General features: G+C 40.9%; 1 protein-coding gene across 1 annotated transcript in view; it reads left to right on the top strand.

Moving 5' to 3' along the window:
- The window catches only part of LOC123762720 (protein GPR107), a 158,114-nt gene extending 148,570 nt beyond the window's left edge, over positions 1–9,544 (top strand). Inside the window, exon 14 of the mRNA XM_045749433.2 lies at positions 9,020–9,544. Coding sequence (XP_045605389.2) covers positions 9,020–9,170 — 151 coding nt within the window. The 3' untranslated portion in view covers positions 9,171–9,544. The remainder of the gene's footprint in view (positions 1–9,019) is intronic.
- Positions 9,545–20,145: the final 10,601 nt, after the last annotated feature.

The following is a 20,145-nucleotide window of genomic DNA, read 5'->3' on the forward strand; positions in this document are numbered from 1 at the left end:
TCTTTCGCCTCATAAAAGTGTTCATTTGTGTTCCCCTGATCACGGAAAAAATAACAAAAAAATCGTAGGTGGCATATATTGGCCACAATCGGGTCGGGAAGTGAGGTAAAAAAGAGGCGTTGACAGAGCAGTCACCAGACAACAACGGTCGATTGACAGTTGGGAGGCGGGCCAAAAGAGCAAAGTTCAACCCCCGCAAACACAACTAGGTGAATACAAGGCCTGCTCCGCCCGAGCTGTCAGGCGACAATTGCCACAAAGATATTATTTCCTAATTATTTCAATGTCTCTGATTTTTTTTAGTTTTATGCAGTAATATTATTCAGTAGTGTGTATTGTGATATATTTATATAATAAAATGTGTGAACCATTCCTTTACTCAAAATTATGGTGTGCATATTAGTGATTCAATTATTATGTTCATAAAACAATAAACAAATAGTTTTGCTGTTATTACACTATATACACAAATTATATATAATTATCTGCATGTTTTGCTCACCATAACGAGCCACTAAGTTGGTCTTGTGAGTCAAAAAGCGAGGAGTGACCGTCACACACCAGTCAGCCACTCGCTGCCACTCCCTCCCTCAACAACACCTCACTCGCCCACATTCTCCTCCCACGAAATTGTTTTTGCACTTATTCACTATACACAGATGTTATATATAAGTATTTACATGTTTTGTTCACCATAACTGTACATCTAAGCTTGTATGGCGAGTAAAGGCAATAAGACGTGGCTACTCACACAGTCAGCTGGTGGCGGCCGCCCTCAAGGCCAGACGCACTAATATTTCTTCTCCAACAATATTGTTTGTGGTGTTATATATAATGTGTGTATACAGCATAATGAGTATCTACCTGTTTTATTCACCATACCTGTACAAATAAGCTGGTATGATGTCCATAGACCATAGTGGCCACCAGTAAACAACAAGACATGTCATGCAGACGTCGCACCTCCCTCACCAAAATGGCGGCTCCCAACCTACTCCTATTGCTGTTATTACACTCAATACACACGTTATATATAAGTATCTACATTTGTGTTCACCATTACGAACCACTAAGCTGGTATGGTGAGTGCAGTCAATAAAAGGTGGCCACTCACAGTCAGAAGACGACGCCGCCACCCTCCCTCCCACAGCATTACTCCTCCCTCCATGGAGCACAGTGCTAAATATCACCACAATCCTGCTATTATCAGAATCCTGGTCAGTTTTATCAGTCAGGGGTTTTCTGTAATACTATCATTGCTAAATAATAGCATTAACATATATATTTTGACATTTTTAGGTGAATTGAAGATTAACTCAGTGCCTCTATTTTCATTGTGAATTCAGGCAAACTCCTGGTTGTGTCACCTTTATCATATCGTTGTCCATAGGCAAGGCATGCACCCCGCTCCAAAGATTTTCTTATGATTTTATAAACCCTGATATACAAATAATGCAAGCAGTATAAAAATTATTAAGTTATACCACTTATCTCTTTGGGTTGAAATGTAGGTGAGGTTGGGGATGGTTGTGTAGGGAGAGCTGGTAAACCAGGAGGAGGAGGGATTATGGGTGGGTCGATGTTATGGTTGAGTGCGATGATAATCTGACTTTGCATGCAAGGTGGGATGTGTAATTTGAATACTGTACCTGCTTGATGGGGTTCTGTGAGTTGTTGTTCTCCTCAAGCCTGTCCCGAGGCCAGGCATGACTTGTGAGAGCTTGGTCCAACAGGCTGTTGTTTGGAGCGGTCCACAGGCCCACATACCCACCACAGACTGGTTGGTCCAGCACTTCTTGAAGAAAAATATCTAGTCTTTCTCTTGAAGATGTCCACGGTTGTTCTGGCAATTATTTCTTATACTTGCAGGGAGGATGTTGAACAACCGCAGACCTCTGATGTTTATACAGTGTTCTCTGATTGTGCCTATGGCACCCCTGCTCTTCACTGGTTCTATTCTGAATTTTCTTCCATATTGTTCACTCCAGTATGTTGATATTTTACTGTGTAGATTTGGACCAGGCCCTCCAGTATTTAAATTTTCAATATTTAAAAAATATTTTATTATTTGATACCTCTCTCGTCTCCTTTCCAGTGAGTACATTTGGAGAGTTGTGAGACGCTTCCAATAATTTAGGTGCTTTATCGCGTCTCTGCGTGCCGTGTATGTTCTCTGTATTCCCTCTATTTCAGTAATCTCTCCTGCTCTGAAGGGGGAAGTGAGTACTGATGAGTACTCAAGATGGAACAGCACAAGTGATTTGAATGTACAACCATTGTGATGGCATCCCTGGATTTGAAAGTTCTCGTAATCCATCTTATCATTTTTTCTGGCTGACGCAATATTTGCTTGGTTATGCTCGCTCAGCGTTAGATCGTCGGACATTTTTATTACCAAATCCTTTACATTCTGCTTTCCTACTATGGGCAGATTTAATTGCGTTTTGTACTTTTCATGCTGTTTTTCTGGGGGGAACCCCTTTGGCTTCCCGGAGCTTATCCAGGCTGATGCGGAACTATTAGACTTTGGCATCAGTCAGTGTGAATGGAGTTCTTAGGCCTACCGGGGACCACGAGCCAGAACCTGGCCTCCTCAGAGAGGCACTCTCTCTCAAGGTAAGATTTTCTTAACTAATAACCACAAAGGACTCCTCATTCATAGCACTATGGTACCAGGATGAAGATGTTGACACAGTCATCAAGGGAGAAAATAAACGCAAGTTGATGGATAAACATTTTCAGGTCATTATTCCCCAAGAGCTGCAGGCCAGGAAGACAATAGTCCTGAAGAGACTTGATGCAGCACTTACTAACCTGAAAATATTAAAAACGACATAGAGGAAGGGAGTGAATGGGCAAAGGTAGAAGAAGTAATTCTCATGCCGAGATTGTCTACCATGATGAAAATAAGATTCAAAGAAATCTCCATGGCACAAAAAGCCCTCAGCCAAGGTATCCATTGCCACTACTAACACCTTAGCACGGATAACTACAACTTTGAGGAAGAAGAATACTATAACATAACCCCGTGTTGGACATGCTATAAGTACGACCACTCAGCTGTAGATTGACAACAAACTATCAAAGTATGTTTAGAATGTGGCCAGCAGGGGGACACATATTCAGAAACTGTAAAAATAAATAAAACCCCAAATGTCTCGACTGTGAGGGTCCCCACCGCACGCTGGCATCAATCTGCTCCACTAGGAAGAACATCATAAAACAAAAAAGGGCCGAAGCCACAGCCAAAAAGACAGCAATGGCCAACAATACCTATGCAGGTATAACTACCACCAATGCTTGGTCAAATAAGGTATCACACTCTCCAGCAAACACTACCTTACACAACCCAGCAAACACGACCTCACAGGTAGTTGGTGACCTACCAACAAAGATCCTGAGCAGTATGATCTTTGATCACTTAGAAAACTTAGCAAGTCCAAGGTCATTTGGATCCGTGATTATAGAAACGTATGAGAGGAATGGTCTCCCAGAAATGGAATTTCCAGACACTCTCCTTCTCCTTTAAAATCATAAAAGCCCTGGTGGACAGCAATATAATCAGCACTCCCACAACTGAGACCAACTCCCAACAAGTGCCAGCACCCACGACTCCAGCAACCATCAACGAGCCAGAGGAAGATGAAACAACACCAACAACCACCACTAATGACCTCTGAAGGGGACCCACAAACAAACAAACATACAAGCTCCACAGAATACACAGGATCAGAGGACACGCTGGGGGCATCAATGCTCACCGCACACTTACAGACAATGTTGCACACTCAGACACAGTCACCACCTCAGTAAAGGTCCCAAACAATATAGAATACTCCTCAAGAAACACAACCCGCACGATTAACCGCAAGACCCTCCAAGAAGGTATAAAAACTCAGCACATAAAGTTCCAACACAACATTTCCAATGTCAATACGAGTGACGTGTACAACCAGATAATGTTGCATTCTTAAAACCAAAACCCCATAACCAACAGATTAGCGGCGATAAGTTTAACGCAATGCGCAGTGGATATGCACCGATCCCAAACAATCCACCAGGTGGAAGAGACCCATCAGTTTCAACATAGCCATCCAGTCATTAACAATAATTTAACACATTGTTCTATGCTGGACTCCACACAGAGCATTGGAACTAGCAACTTATAACCACTTAGTTCCTATTATAACCACCGAAAGAGAAGGAGAAAATAATGAGAAGAGGAAAACGAGGGAACGTAGGAGAAGACAATGAACAGAAAAAAAGAGAGAAAAGAGAAAGACAGGAAAGAGAAAGAATGGTAAATGGAAAGGGTAAGCTTATGTAAGGTCACGTTTGTTAGAAAGATTAGAGCATTTGAGTATATACTGTGAAAGGGAAGAGTCCACAGCAACAAAGCCAGGACTCAAGTTCATGTTGGGTACATTGTGTATAAGAGCCGATTCTACAAGACGGCGTCTGTGTAGAGTAGAGGCAGGAAAGATTATTTTGGAGGAAGACCAATCAATGGCTTTATCTGCCTCTACTCTAATACAGGTTGTTATATAGATCTTGCAGATTATTTTCTGCAAGATCTAATAATCTTGAATAATATTCAGATTATTTTAGAGATTATTTTCTCTAATAAGAAAAAATAATCTTTCCTGCCTCTACACAGACGCCGTCTTGTTGAATCTGCTCTTATACACAATGTACCCAACATGAACTTGAGTCCTGGCTTTGTTGCTGTGGACTCTTCCCTTTCACAGTATATACTCAAATGCTCTAATCTTTCTAACAAACGTGACCTTAAATAAGCTTACCCTTTCCATTTACCTTTCTTTCTCTTTTCTCTCTTTTTTTCTGTTCATTGTCTTCTCCTACGTTCCCTCGTTTTCCTCTTCTCATTATTTTCTCCTCTTTCGGTGGTTTTAATAGGAACTGCCTCGTATGAGCCAATAGGCCCTCTGCAGTTCCTACAACTAGCCCATCTACTACACCTTACTTTGCTCCTCATCTCTCGTGCCTATTTATTGCCTGTCTCTACTTCCTCATCACAACTGACTTGAGAATGGTCCAGGACAGACCGAAACGTCGTCGTCCCTTCACATTCTAGTGTGTGGTCTGGTCATCATACTTTAGCCACGTTATTGTGACTCATCGCCTGCATATAATCTTTATAAGGACATGTTACCAACCACCAAGAGGACCTTACCTTCCCTTGGCAGACATCATGAAACTCACCAGAAGGAACAGACCTGCCTACTTCCTGGGGGATCTGAATGCCATCCACAGAACACTAGGACATGGAAGGAACAACCAGGCAGGAGATGCCATCCATAATATGATAACAAATGGAAATCTAACGCACCTGGGCCCAAACTTCCCAACTTACGTCAGACAAGGACACAGTGGTAAACCAGACATAATACTGTCAAACAACCACCACTTCCTAAACACCTGCATTGAAAGGGGCTCAGTGAGCACAAGCGACCACCTGCCAATAATACTGACGCTATCAACCAACCCTATTCAGAAACCCTCACCACCAAGACTTCAATGCATTAAAACTGACTGGGAAGCGTTCAAAAGCAGTGCACAGGAAATCAGTATCACTGACTTTAATGGAAAGGAAACATCATGGATTAGCACCATAGAAAAAGGCATGAACGATCATATCCCCGTAGCTCACCATATAATGCTCCCACACCCCCCAGCCACTGAGGCGCTCAGGACACTGCAAACCAGATATAACAACCTTCTACAACTCATAACACAACACGGGTGGACGGACGATCGCAAAAGACTACAAAGGGAACTACAAGATGAGCTGCAAGATCTGTGCAAAACAGAGTACACCAAACAATGGGATGACCTAATAATCAAAATCCAAGTCGACTACAGAAACCCAGGAAAGTTCTGGAAAAAAGTAAAGACCCTGATGGGAAGCTCTTCTGAGGAAACACCCTACATCATAGACGCCTCAGGAAATAAACTCTATGAGGAGAGAGAACAAGAACAGGAATTCAGGAAGTTCTGGGAAAAAATATTTAGGATAAACCCTGAAGAAAATTTAAACGTTTGCCCGATAGACCTTAACAACATCCGCAATGAATGCCACCTCATGAAACACACAACCATTGCAGAGGTCCATAAAACAGTTATGGGTTTCAAGGACAAGGCTCCAGACAACAGCAAAATAAATAAGATGGTATTATCCAACCTACCAGAGATTGCACTCCATCAATACAGACGTATAATAAATGCAGCTCTTGCATCTGGACTATTCCCCACATACTTCAAGAATGCCACAATAAGATTTATCCCCAAGCCAGGTAAACCCCCAACCCAAACTGAAAATTACAGGCCAATTTCCCTCCTCGAAGTACCAGGCAAAATATTTGAAAAAAAAAAATCAGAGACTTGTGAAGTACATGGAAGCGGAAGAGAAGTATAACACCAGGCAACATGGGTATAGAAACCGCAGAGGGGACCATACAGCTATAGCCCTGATCTACGAGCATATAGCCAATGCAGTGTCGAAAAATGATCGGTGTAATATAGTTCTTAGAGACGTTTCGAAAGTTTCGCAAAGTATGGCACACAGGCCTAAAATATAATATATCTTAGCTAGGACTTCCTGAGAGATTTACTGCTACTCTCTGCAGCTTTAGACAACAGAAAACTGAGATGGGCGGAATATATTCTGCCTACACTATCTGTGAGAAGCAAGTAATTACTAGGTTCATAACACTCAGGTTCCCTCTCTTTCGGGTGCCTTAACGGTTGAGGATCTTTTGACAAGCTGTCATTTGGCCTCGGTCTTTTGCTTCTTCGGTCTTCTGGGGCTGTCTTCAGATTGGCTTTCAGAGGATGTTGGGGGGGGGGCATTGAGTGAGGGGCCTTTGGCTAGGGTTCTGGTTTTGGCTACTGCGGTGTTGTCTGCCTTAGTGAAGCTCTTTGTGTGATCCTCCGGGAGGTGGATGCATCATGTTTTTCTCCTCTCACCTTGAGTGTCGGCAGGCCGTGTTGACTCTGTCTTTGGATTCGGCTTGGGTCCTGGCTCTGTATTATTTTTCATTGTTCTGTTCTCTGTTGTTTCTGGAGGACATCGTTGCCCAGTTTCTGTCGGCAGCTTCGACCCGTTGCCGTCCTTTTCTGGGGGGGAGCCCCTTCGGCTCCCCAGAGCTTTCTGGGCTGATACCAAGTATTCGCTTTGGGCATCAGTCAGTGTACATGGAGTTCTAGGCTTACTGGGGACCACGAGCCAGAACCTGGCTCCCCGTCTGAGAGGTGCGAGGTGCAATGGCCTATAGAGACACCTTATATATAATTTAGAAGTACTCTGTCTGCCATCGACTGGGTCGGGCACCCAGAAAGATTGGCACTCCAAAGCAGCCCCCATTCTGGTTAAGATTTGCTACCAAAGCCGAATGAGTGGATAGAACTCCCCATGAAGAAAACGAGCAAATGAGCATAACGTCATCTCGTTACCAACACGCCGCTGTCTGCGCAACCCACCCATCCCTGGGAGGGGGAACGGGGGAACCCCAGACCTTCCGCTGGCTACCCAAGCCTGCCAGTTCTTAAGCTAGATGTCAAAACACGCAAAAAAAACGCCGACCGGAGGGAGGGAGGGATGTCTGGGAAGAATGGTGTTTCGTTACATTTAACACTGATTTTCTGGAGGGAGCCCCTTCAGCTTCCCATAGCTAACTACCCAAAGACAAGGATAAAAGAGGGCGATAAGAGATTTTCTGGGCAAGCCCTGGAGGCTCCCCTGACACACTCCCTCTCTCCCAGTCGGTGGTTTTCATTGTTCAAGAACTGAAGTGGTGGGCTGCCAGCTCAGGTGAGCACTAACGAGGGGGGTGGTAGTTGGATGAAGTGTTAATTATTTGTTTCCTTTCTTGGAAAGTTCATTTTGCTATGTTCGGTTCGAGTTGTGGTCTGTTTTGCTTCGCTTATCTTTCTGAGTGCCCTTCCTGGCCAGTAGCAATTATGACATACAATGGTATCTCCACTTACAAATTTAATCTGTTTCCAGAGACGGGTCGTAACACGAAAATTCATAACTCGAAACAAATTTTCCCATAAGAAATAATGTAAATTGAATTAATTTGTTCCACATCCCCAAAAATATTAGCTTAAAAATACCTTTTGTACTGAATACCACTCTTGTGCTAGCTACAATATAGTATTTATATCTTACCTTTATTGAGGACTCGTTGGTGTATGGAAGACGGTGAGGAGGGGGAGGGGGGGGAGGAGGAGAGGTGTTACTGTTTTCAAGGAGAGTCACCTTCCATTATAACATGAGGCAGTGAGGACTTCTCTGGGGTATTCTCTCATATGTTTTGCCTGCATACCACTAGCACCTGGTTGTGGCTCACTGCTTGATTGTCTTACTAAGAATCTATCTAAAGACACTTGTTTTTCCCTACGTTGTAACACTTGTCTGTAGTGAGACATCACATTCATTCACTATGAATGATCTAATGTTTTTTCTTTATGGTCATCCTCACATGTGTTTTCTTAGGGTTGAACCTTACCACTGACTTTCTTTGGACCCATGGGATGATATATAATAATTACTTGTATGTTCAAAAAACAAAATAGCACAAAAACAATGAAATTATTTACAAGCGGGATCGTCACTAATCGGGCGGCTCTGGTAAACTGAGGCAGGGACACCTGTGCCACCAGGAGCCACACGCTTGGTTTTCATACCCATACCCATACATGTATCAACAAAGTCACTAGTCGAGGCAACGGTCGTAAGTCGCGTTACATTTTTCAACGAAATTGGGGTCGTAACGCAAAAAATTCATAAGTAGGGGCAGTCGTAAAGAGAGGTGCCACTGTACTTTAAATGTAAAGTGCTCATAGGCTATTGCTCCCTGCGGTCTGAGGGTAGGCATAAGGGCATAAGGGCACGAGGACTAATATAGCACATATCAGTTCGGATAGCTTCAAGGAGCCTCCAGGGCTCAGCCAGAAAATGGCATTTCATTACATTCAACGTTGTTTTTGTTTTCAGCCTGACCACCACTGGCCTTACTGAGGGAATATCACATGTGAATCAGCACAGTAAGAAGCAGAATAAAGATCACCTGGAAGTGGAAGTGTTTGACGATGACGAGGAAGTCAATCTTCTCAACACCCAGGAGTCATCGCATGCATTTGACTGAAAGTAACCCCAGAGTGGGCGACATTTTATCCAAGAAAAACATAGGAAAGCATTTTATTGCACAATGTGCTGACTTGGAGGTGGTGTTAATCCTAATTGCCCCTCAAATTTAGCCTCCAAATACAATGTTATTGCCAAGGTGTTATTTGGAAAGCTTAAATATTTAAAACTCATTTTTTACAAGCAAATTTCTTTTGCTTCTGGGTTTTTGCTGAGCACGTTATAAATTCCATTTTTATTTCATAATTGTGTTTAACAATGGACCTGAAATTTATTAGACAAGAATGTTACTATATGCATTTAATTGTAATATAAATCAAGGAAATTTGTATTCTAAAAATATCAAATCTTGATGAAGACAGGACAATATTAAGAGTGTAATTTTCATATTGAAATTTTTTTTAAATTAACTAGTCTATATATTAGGTAATATCACTTTACCTAGCAGTATCTGTATTTGGCTTAGCTAGTATAAGATATATATATATATATGTGTATATATATATATATATATATATGTCGTACCTAGTAGCCAGAACTCACTTCTCAGCCTACTATGCAAGGCCCGATTTGCCTAATAAACCAAGTTTTCATGAATTAATGTTTTTTCGTCTACCTAACCTACCTAACCAAACCTAACCTAGCTTTTTTTGGCTACCTAACCTAACCTTACCTATATATATAGGTTAGGTTAGGTTAGGTAGGGTTGGTTAGGTTCGGTCATATATCTACGTTAATTTTAACTCCAATAAAAAAAAATTGACCTCATACATAGTGAAAAGGGTAGCTTTATCATTTCATAAGAAAAAAATTATAGTAAATATATTAATTCAGGAAAACTTGGCTTATTAGGCAAATCGGGCCTTGAATAGTAGGCTGAGAAGTGAGTTCTGGCTACTAGGTACGACATATATATATATATATATATATATATATATATATATATATATATATATATAATATGTGTGTGTGTGTGTGTGTGTAAATCACGAAAATTAACACGTGATGAAAAATGTGACAGTGTCAGACCACGGAGGAAGAATTGAAACAGGAATTTCTTTAAGTACTTTCGTATATTAATACATCTTTGAAGATGTATTAATATATGAAAATACTTAAGGAAATTCCTGTTTCAATTCTTCCTTCGTGGTCTGACACTGTCACACACACACACACACACACACACACACACACACACACACACACACACACACACACCACACACACACACACACACACACACACACACACACACACACACACACACACACACACACACACACACACACACACACACACACACACACACACACACACACACACAAGACTTCGCAAATAGAGTGGTAGACGGTTGGAACAAGTTAAGTGAGAAGGTGGTGGAGGCCAAGACCGTCAGTAGTTTCAAAGCGTTATATGACAAAGAGTGCTGGGAAGACGGGACACCACGAGCGTAGCTCTCATCCTGTAACTACACTTAGGTAATTACACTTAGGTAATTACACACACACACACACACACACACACACACACACACACACACACACATATATATATATATAATATATATATATATTTATTATCAGAAAGTATTGGTTTGTCTTTTATAAAAAGGAATATTTGTGAGTTATAAATAATATACTTTGTTTACATTTGAAGGATCTCTGCTTTGATCTAATCTAGATAAGAGAGAGACTATTGTACACTTTTGTACCACATTATGCAAGCCATGGCCATACTGTAAATGGCAAAGTCAGCTAACTCACCGCTCGGTGAAGTATAGATATAGGGAGGCTAGGCTTCTCAATACTAGTTGCAGCACTCTTACTGGTAAATGTCTAATTTCCCAATCATTCTCTGGTTAAATATATTTACTCGACTATACCCAGTGCCTAGGATTCAGCCTCAGTCTTGGTGAGAAGTTCCGGGTATCACTTAATTCAGCCCAGTACCCAGGATTTCACCAGTGTGTTCTTCAGTCAAATGGGGAGGAGACTGCATACAAGATCATCATGAACAAGTTTCTTGAGATATAATGCTAATGGCTTAAGTGTTCTTATAATAAATCTTCACATTCTCCTTTGTGTGCTGCAATGACTTAGTGATAAGGAGAGAGAATGCAAATATCACCTTGCTTCACAAGTCAGAAGATGCATACTTCTAATGCAGACTAAATTGCATTAATATTTCCACACATATATTACATATTTATCTCCAGTATTTCCAGTGGAAAGTTGTACTGTAATAGACTTTACGCTGAAAGTCCAGCTGAAGAACTATTGATATATGCAGTTTTGACTTAATGCATCACATGAACTCAATGCAATAAATAATTTGTTGCTTTTTGCAATATTCAACATTGGTTTTTGTTGTATATCTGTAGTGGGGTTTATTTTACTATCTCCTGCATTTTGTCTGTAGATAAAATAAGATTTTATATAGTTAGATATTAATGGTGAGATTACTTTCTTAAAACTGGAAATTTTATAGTGACTACTTATAAAATCAGATATAGTAGCCTTAGTTTCATTGTCTTTTATGTTTTTACTATAATTTAAATACTGCTGTTTATATGTTTTATATTAGTTTTCAAAAAAACAGTACTTCTCTCTTATATTCTTAAGCAGGTTTATCTGATCATGATTTTGGTTAAAATGTGTGCCTAATATTTATTTAGTTTTCGTATTTTTTTCATCTACAATATATTTTTCGTGCAAATCTAGAAGCTTGCACATAGGCGTTTATTGTGGTACGAGAGTTGGCTTCTTGGGTGTGTAAATGTTAATACTGTATTACAATATCAAGTTGGACATGCAAGATTTTGTGCAAAAACACACTGTAAATAGTTTTTTCAGGGTCTGTATATACATTTGTGGGAATACTTAGAAAGCTAAAAAAGATAATAGTAAAAAAGTCAGTATAATTAGAGAAACCATGTAAGATATAACTGACATTTGGGGCATAAGAATTATTAACAGTTCTGTAAATGAAAATTCAACAATTTCAAGAAATCATTTCACATTATTTTGACACTAGTTTGGGTAATACAAACAAATATGGAACTTTCATATTTGAGAGTGGTGAAAGATGTAGTCGGTTGCATGCTTGTGTATATATATATATATATGGCAGGTGCTTGTGTCCTTAGTTTCACACATGATTAAAAGTATTTTGTGCAGTTTTAAGAAATAACAAGAAAATATTTCAGCATATTTTGAACAAGTTGAGTACAGTAGCTGTGTGTGAAGTACTGGAATGATTAATGTTAAATGTCTAACGCATGTATGTGCTGTCCTGTATACAGGCAGGTATTCTTGCTGAAACATGGCTTCAATTGTCTTTCATTGTGTTCACATTACTTAATAAACATTTGAATATACCGTGTGTGCTTTCTAAAATACTGTTAGTGTTCTGCATTACTGTTAAGTTACAAGACTGATGTGTGACAGCCAGTCTTTCTATGGGGGACTACCAGTTTTTGTCTCAAAGGTAATGTTGCATATTACAAACTAAAGCAATGCATGAAGTGATCTGTGGTAAAGCCAAGTTGAAGGGATGCTTTTGTCTGTAGAGCATGACAAGACCTATATGCTGTATGATTGAATGAATAAATGAATGACAGACATATACCTGATCTGTCTGTCTGACCAGGTCCCAGGATTAAGCTAAAGCTAAACTGAAACTTAAAATTGACTTCAAGACTCTCATTGGCTAGTCATGTAAACTGTTTACTGATAGGTACATCCTAGTACATAGAAGCTTATTTAATCATCTTTGTGTATGTTGTACATAGCTTTTATATTTTTTTGAGAGGGAAGAGAGGTTCTATTCTTCCCAACTGTCATGTACTGCTGGGATTTCTAAAATGTATGTATTGTAGAAAATTAACAAATTTACTTTTGATCATTCCCTTTAGATTTAGAATATAAATTCTGGCATGTTTAATATACTTCCTGCTTTTTCAAGTTGTATAATAACTTGATTAAGGAATGTAGGTACTGGTATAACCAAAATAAGATATATTTTCATAAAACAATAATTTTAGATCTCTCGCCTCTGTGTAATAGTAATAGTTCAGGTGCACTGTATTTAAAAATCCCTCGCCATGGGGCTTCACTAGTTTAGTGCTAATCACTTACCCTGCCAAGGTAGGTATTGTTTTACTCTGTTGTCTAATCTAATGCACTCATTTCAACATGATACTTGTGAGCACTTATTAATGATTTTAAACTTTCAGTACTTGCATGTGTTCATAATAAAAAACTGCATATTAAGCTAGGCTACTATAATCTTTTTCCATCATTTTGATAAAATTTTCATTAGGGTGTTATGATTTTTGCGTGATTCTGTAACAGATCGGCTGATGTGCTCCAAACTCAATATAGTCCCTTAGCAGTAAAGTATTTTTCTTCAACCCTTTTTCTAAGAAAAGGTAGAGATATTTGTTTAAAATATGGTGTGTGTGTGTAATTATCTAAGTGTAGTTACAGGATGAGAGCTACGCTCGTGGTGTCCCGTCTTCCCAGCACTCTTTGTCATATAACACTTTGAAATTACTGACGGTTTTAGACTCTACCACTTTCTCACCTAACTTGTTCCAACAGACTACCACTCTGCGAAAGTGAATTTTCTTACATTTCTTCGGCAGCTTAGTTTAGTTAGTTTAAATCTATGACCTCTTGTTCTTGATGTTCCAGATCTCAGGAATTCTTCCCTATTAATTTTATTAATTCCTGTTACTACTTTGTATGTAGTGATCATATCGCCACTTTTTTCTTCTATCTTCGAGTTTTGTCATATTTAACCACTGTGCTGCTCAGATTCCAAATACGACACCCCCGGCCCCGGCACCCCCACCAGCTGGCCGGCCAAGCGGACAGCACGCTGGACACGTGATCCTGTGGTCCCGGGTTCGATCCCGGGCGCCGGCGAGAAACGATGGGCAGCATTTCTTTCACCCTATGCCCCTGTTACCTAGTAGTAAATAGGTACCTGGGGGTAAGTCAGATGTCACGGGCTGCTTCCTTGGGGTGGAGGCCTGGTCGAGGACCGGGCCGCGGGGACACTAAAGCCCCGAAATCATCTCGAGATAACCTCCCCTCCCCTGTGTGCAGGAAATTAATTCTTGGCAAAAAAATTATTTTGTTTTTGAAAATGTTAAATACTCTTCTCTGATCACAGATATGTAAAAAAAAAAAAACGAAATTGTACCTACTTTCGTCGCAATGGGGTCTGGAAAATGATGTGTGACGTCACGATTTGGTGGTCGCCCGTGGCGTAGACTCCCGGAGCCAGTCGTGCGCCAGCTTCAACATGCGCGAGTTGCCACAAATAATTTTTTTTAATTTTTTATGTACATTTCCAAATACATTTGTATTTTCTTGCCAATCCTATATTTAATGAACACGTACACAATATTATGGCAGTAGAACATCCGTACTGTCCCAAGACACTGTGTTACATGCATCACAAATATGTCCACATATGTTGCTCATATAGTATATCCAATGTTTCATATTTATGTATATTTACAACATATTTACAAACTATACACTATCACACACTATATACATTCATCATCAACACACTCCGCGAGTGTGAGCTGCCACACCCAGCCAGCCCTCTCTCACTCCAACACCTTACTCGCCAACATTCCTCCTCCCATCATACTGTTATTGTTTCTATTACACTACACACGTTATGTATAAGTATTTACATATTTTATTAACCATAACTATACAACTAAGCTGGTATTGTGTCCAAACAGCACAGTGGCCACCATACACTGCATGACAATTGTCACACAGCAGACGACGATGCTACGAGTACAATGCGACCTTCCTCACCAAAATTGTTCCTCCCAACATACTCCTGTTGCTGTTATTACACTATATATATACACACATTGAATATACCCATGTTCATATATTTTCACCATAGCGAACCACTTAGCTAGTATGGTGAGCAAAACAAGAGTGGCTGCCACATGCAGTGACGTTACCTCGAGTCCGTCCCTCCATCCCTCACCAAACTTCCATCTCCCACAATACTACGCACAGCGCTAATTATCACCACAATCCTGGTCACTGAATCCTGTAAATGAATAATTGACCACAAGTTTATTTTGTAAAGGAACATAAGTCATTTGAAGAGTCCTAGATGGACAAAATAATGCTGTGGCTAGCTCTGTGTATATCATGAACAGCATTGATTCATTGATATTTGAAAATTGTGCATAGTCATTATCACATTCAGGCTCCTCTGTAATACTGTCATGGCTACATAATACCAGTTACATATATATTTTGACATTATTAGGCAATGCTGTGGTCACAAGCTGAACAGCAGTGCTATTAACTCATGCTGCATGCTCCAGCCTTGGTTGCTCACTCAGTACTGAGGCTCTCACACCCGGGAATGTTGCCCAGGATTTAAAAAAAATGGTGCCTGTTTACAAGTGCCCTGAGGAAGCTGATGTGAACACCATGTAGCCGCAGGAGTTTTGAATCATTTGATATACCTGTAAGATCCCGGAGGCAGGTTGTGCACCCCCCCGTTCGAGTGCCTGCAGGTTCATTGCACTGTTTAGTGGTTAATGCCTCTAACCTCTCATAGCTTTTGTCCTTCAGTTCTGGGAGCCACTTAGTGGCTTCTCTTTACACCTTTTCCAGTTTGTTAATGTGCTTCTTAAGATATGAGCACCAAACAATTGTTGCATATTCCAGCTTTGGTCTAACAAAAGTTGTGAACAATTTCTTTAGTTCACCATCCACGTATTTAAAAGCAATTCTAAAGTTAGAAAGCGTGGCATAGGCTCCTCGCACAATGTTAATTATGTGGTCCTCGGGTGATAGTTTTCTATCTAGAACCACCCCCCTGATCTCTTTCTTTATCATAATTCTTTAAAGATTTATCATAATTCTTCTGTATATATGTTCTTCTATTCCACATTCCATCACATGGCATTTATTCGCATTAAATTACATTGCCAAGTGGTGCTCCATATATCTATTTTGTCCAGGTCTTCTTGGAGGGCATGACAATCATCTAATTTTCTTATCTTTCCTATTATCTTAGCATCAACAGCAAACATGTTTATATAATTCTGAATTCCATCTGGTAGATCGTTTATGTAGACAATGAACATTACCGGTGCAAGATCTAAACCCTGTACTCACCTATTTGTACTCGCCTATTTGTGCTTGCAGGGGTTGAGCTTTGCCTCTTTGGTCCCGCCTCTCAACTGTCAATCAACTGGTAATTACCTAAGTGTAATTACCTAAGTGTAGTTACAGGATGAGAGCTACGCTCGTGGTGTCCCGTCTTCTCAGCACTCTTTGTCATATAACGCTTTGAAACTACTGACGGTCTTGGCCTCCACCACCTTCTCACTTAACTTGTTCCAACCGTCTACCACTCTATTTGCGAAGGTGAATTTTCTTATATTTCTTCGGCATCTGTGTTTAGCTAGTTTAAATCTATGACCTCTTGTTCTTGAAGTTCCAGGTCTCAGGAAGTCTTCCCTGTCGATTTTATCAATTCCTGTTACTATTTTGTACGTAGTGATCATATCACCTCTTTTTCTTCTGTCTTCTAGTTTTGGCATATTTAATGCTTCTAACCTCTCCTCGTAGCTCTTGCCCTTCAGTTCTGGGAGCCACTTAGTAGCATGTCTTTGCACCTTTTCCAGTTTGTTGATGTGCTTCTTAAGATATGGGCACCACACAACAGCTGCATATTCTAGCTTTGGCCTAACAAAAGTCATGAACAATTTCTTTAGTATATCGCCATCCATGTATTTAAATGCAATTCTGAAGTTAGAAAGCATAGCATAGGCTCCTTGCACAATATTCTTTATGTGGTCCTCAGGTGATAGTTTTCTATCTAGAACCACTCCTAGATCTCTTTCTTTATCAGAATTCTTTAAAGATTTCTCACATAATATATAGGTTGTGTGGGGTCTATGTTCTCCTATTCCACATTCCATAACATGACATTTATTAACATTAAATTCCATTTGCCAAGTGGTGCTCCATATACTTATTTTGTCCAGGTCTTCTTGAAGGGCATGACAATCATCTAAATTTCTTATCCTTCCTATTATCTGGTGTACAGGTTCCTGAGCCTACTGGGCTCTATCATATCTACATTTAAAACTGTGTATGGAGTCAGCCTCCACCACATCACTGCCTAATGCATTCCATCTGTTAACTACTCTGACACTGAAAAAGTTCCTTCTTACGTCCCTGTGGCTCATGTGGGTACTCGGCTTCCACCTGTCTCCCCTTGTTCGCGTTCCGCCAGTGTTGAATAGTTTATCCTTGTTTACCCGGTCGATTCCCCTGAGGATTTTGTAGGTTGTGATCATGTCCCCCCTTACTCTTCTGTCTTCCAGTATCGTAAGGTGCATTTCCCGCAGCCTTTCCTCATAACTCATGCCTCTTAGTTCTGGGACTAATCTAGTAGCATACCTTTGGACTTTTTCCAGCTTCGTCTTGTGCTTGACAAGGTATGGGCTCCATGCTGGGGCCGCATACTCCAGGATTGGTCTTACATATGTGGTGTACAAGATTCTGAATGATTCCTTACACAGGTTCCTGAACACTGTTCTGATGTTAGCCAGCCGCAGACGTTATTCTTTTTATGTGGGCTTCAGGAGACAGGTTTGGTGTGATATCAACTCCTAGATCTTTCTCTCTGTCTGTTTCATTAAGTACTTCATCTCCTATTCTGTATCCTGTGTCTGGCCTCCTGTTTCCACTGCCTAGTTTCATTACTTTGCATTTACTCGGGTTGAACTTCAACACCCATTTGTTGGACCATTCACTCAGTCTGTCTAGGTCATCTTGTAGCCTCCTACTATCATCCTATGTTTCAATCCTCTTCATAATTTTTGCATCATCGGCAAACATTGAGAGAAACGAATCTATACCCTCTGGGAGATCATTTACATATACCAGAAACAGTATAGGTCCAAGGACTGACCCCTCCGGGACTCCACTTGTAACGTCTCGCCAATCTGAGACCTCACCCCTCACACAGACTCGTTGTCTCCTGTTGCTTAGGTACTCCTTTATCCAATGGAGTACCTTCCCTTTCACTCCAGTCTGCATCTCCAGCTTTTTCACTAGCCTCTTGTGTGGTACTGTATCAAAGGCTTTCTGACAATCCAAAAATATGCAGTCTGCTCACCCTTCTCTTTCTTGCCTTATTTTTGTTGCCTGGTCGTAGAATTCAAGTAACCCTGTGAGGCAGGACCTGCCATCCCTGAACCCATGTTGATGCTGTGTTAAAAAGTTCCTTCGCTCCAGATGCTCCACTAGCTTTCTTCGCACTATCTTCTCCATCAGCTTGCATGGTATGCAGGTTAGGGACACTGGCCTGTAGTTCAGTGCCTCCTGTCTATCCCCTTTCTTGTATATCAGGACTACGTTAGCTGCTTTCCAAATATCTGGCAGTTCCCCTGTTGCCAGTGATTTGTTATACACTATGGAGAGTGGTAGGCACAGTTCTTTTGTTCCTTCCTTTAGATTCAAGGGGAGATTCCATCTGGGCCTATAGCCTTTGTCACATCAACTCTAGTAAACACTTCCTTACTTCCCCGCTGGTAATCTCAAACTCTTCCAGTGGTTCCTCGTTAGCTATTCCCTCTCCTATCTCTGGAATTTCTTATTCAGTTCCTCACACACTTCCTTGTCATTTGTAGTGAATCCTTCCGCCCCTATCCTTAATTTCATAACCTATTCCTTACTGTTGTTTTTCTCCTGATGTGGCTATGCAACAATTTAGGCTGAGTCTTTGCCTTGCTTGTGATGTCATTTTCGTATTGTCTTTCTGCCTCTCTTCTCATCCTGACATATTCATTCCTAGCATTTTGGTATCTTTCTCTGCTCTCCAGTGTCCTGTTATTCCTATAGTTTCTCCATGCCCTTTTACTTTGCTGCTTAGCTAGCCTACATCTTTGATTAAACCATGGGTTTCTCATCTTCATTTCTCTGTTTTCCTTTTGGATTGGGACAAACTTGTTTGCTGCGTCCTTGCACTTCTGCGTGATGTAGTCAATATCTTGGGCCGTCTTTCCCTTGAGCTCTGTTTCCCATGCTATATCTGTTAGGAATTTTCTTATCCCCTCATAATTTCCCTTTCAGTATGCTAACCTTTTGGTTTCGGTATTCCTCCTCAAGTTCAATAACCTTTCTTCAATCAGGTACTCAAACACCAGTACACTGTGGTCGCTCATTCCTACTGGGTCCTCAAAACCGATTTCTCTTATGTCAGAGTCGTTCAGAGTAAAGACTAGGTCGAGTCTCACTGGTTCGTCATTGCCTCTCATCCTTGTGGGTTCTCTGACATGCTGGGTTAAAAAGTTTCTAGTCACCACCTCCAATAGTCTGGCTCTCCACGTATCCTCGCCTCCATGCGGTTCCTTGTTCTCCCAGTCAATCCTTCCGTGATTGAAGTCGCTCATGATGAGCAGGTGGGATCTATTTCTACAGGCAGCAGAGGCTGCCCTCTCAATTATAGTGTTCACTGCCATGTTGTTGTTTTCATACTCTTGACTGGGTCTTCTGTCATTTGGTGGAGGGTTGTATATTACTGCTACTACTATTCTTGGTCCTCCCATTGTCATGGTGCCTGCTATGTAGTCTCTGAACCCCTCACAGCCTTGGATAGCCATCTCCTTAAAACTCCATTCCTTTCTCATGAGTAGGGCCACTCTGCCTCCTCCCCTACCTTCCCTCTCTTTCCTTATTACTGTGTACTCCAGGGGAAACACGGCATTCGTTATGATTCCAGAGAGTTTTGTTTCAGTGAGTCCGATTACATATGGGTTCACTTCTTGTGCTCTTTCCCTTAGTTCACTTGTCTTGCTTGTGATCCCATCTATTTTCGAGTACATCACCCTGAAACTGATTCTCTTCTGCTTCTCCTCTGGGGGGGGGGGGACCTGTGGGAGCTGGGGGGATCTGGTACGGGGA

Source organism: Procambarus clarkii, chromosome 27 (genome assembly GCF_040958095.1).
Source record: "Procambarus clarkii isolate CNS0578487 chromosome 27, FALCON_Pclarkii_2.0, whole genome shotgun sequence".
NCBI classification, from domain to species: domain Eukaryota; kingdom Metazoa; phylum Arthropoda; class Malacostraca; order Decapoda; family Cambaridae; genus Procambarus; species Procambarus clarkii.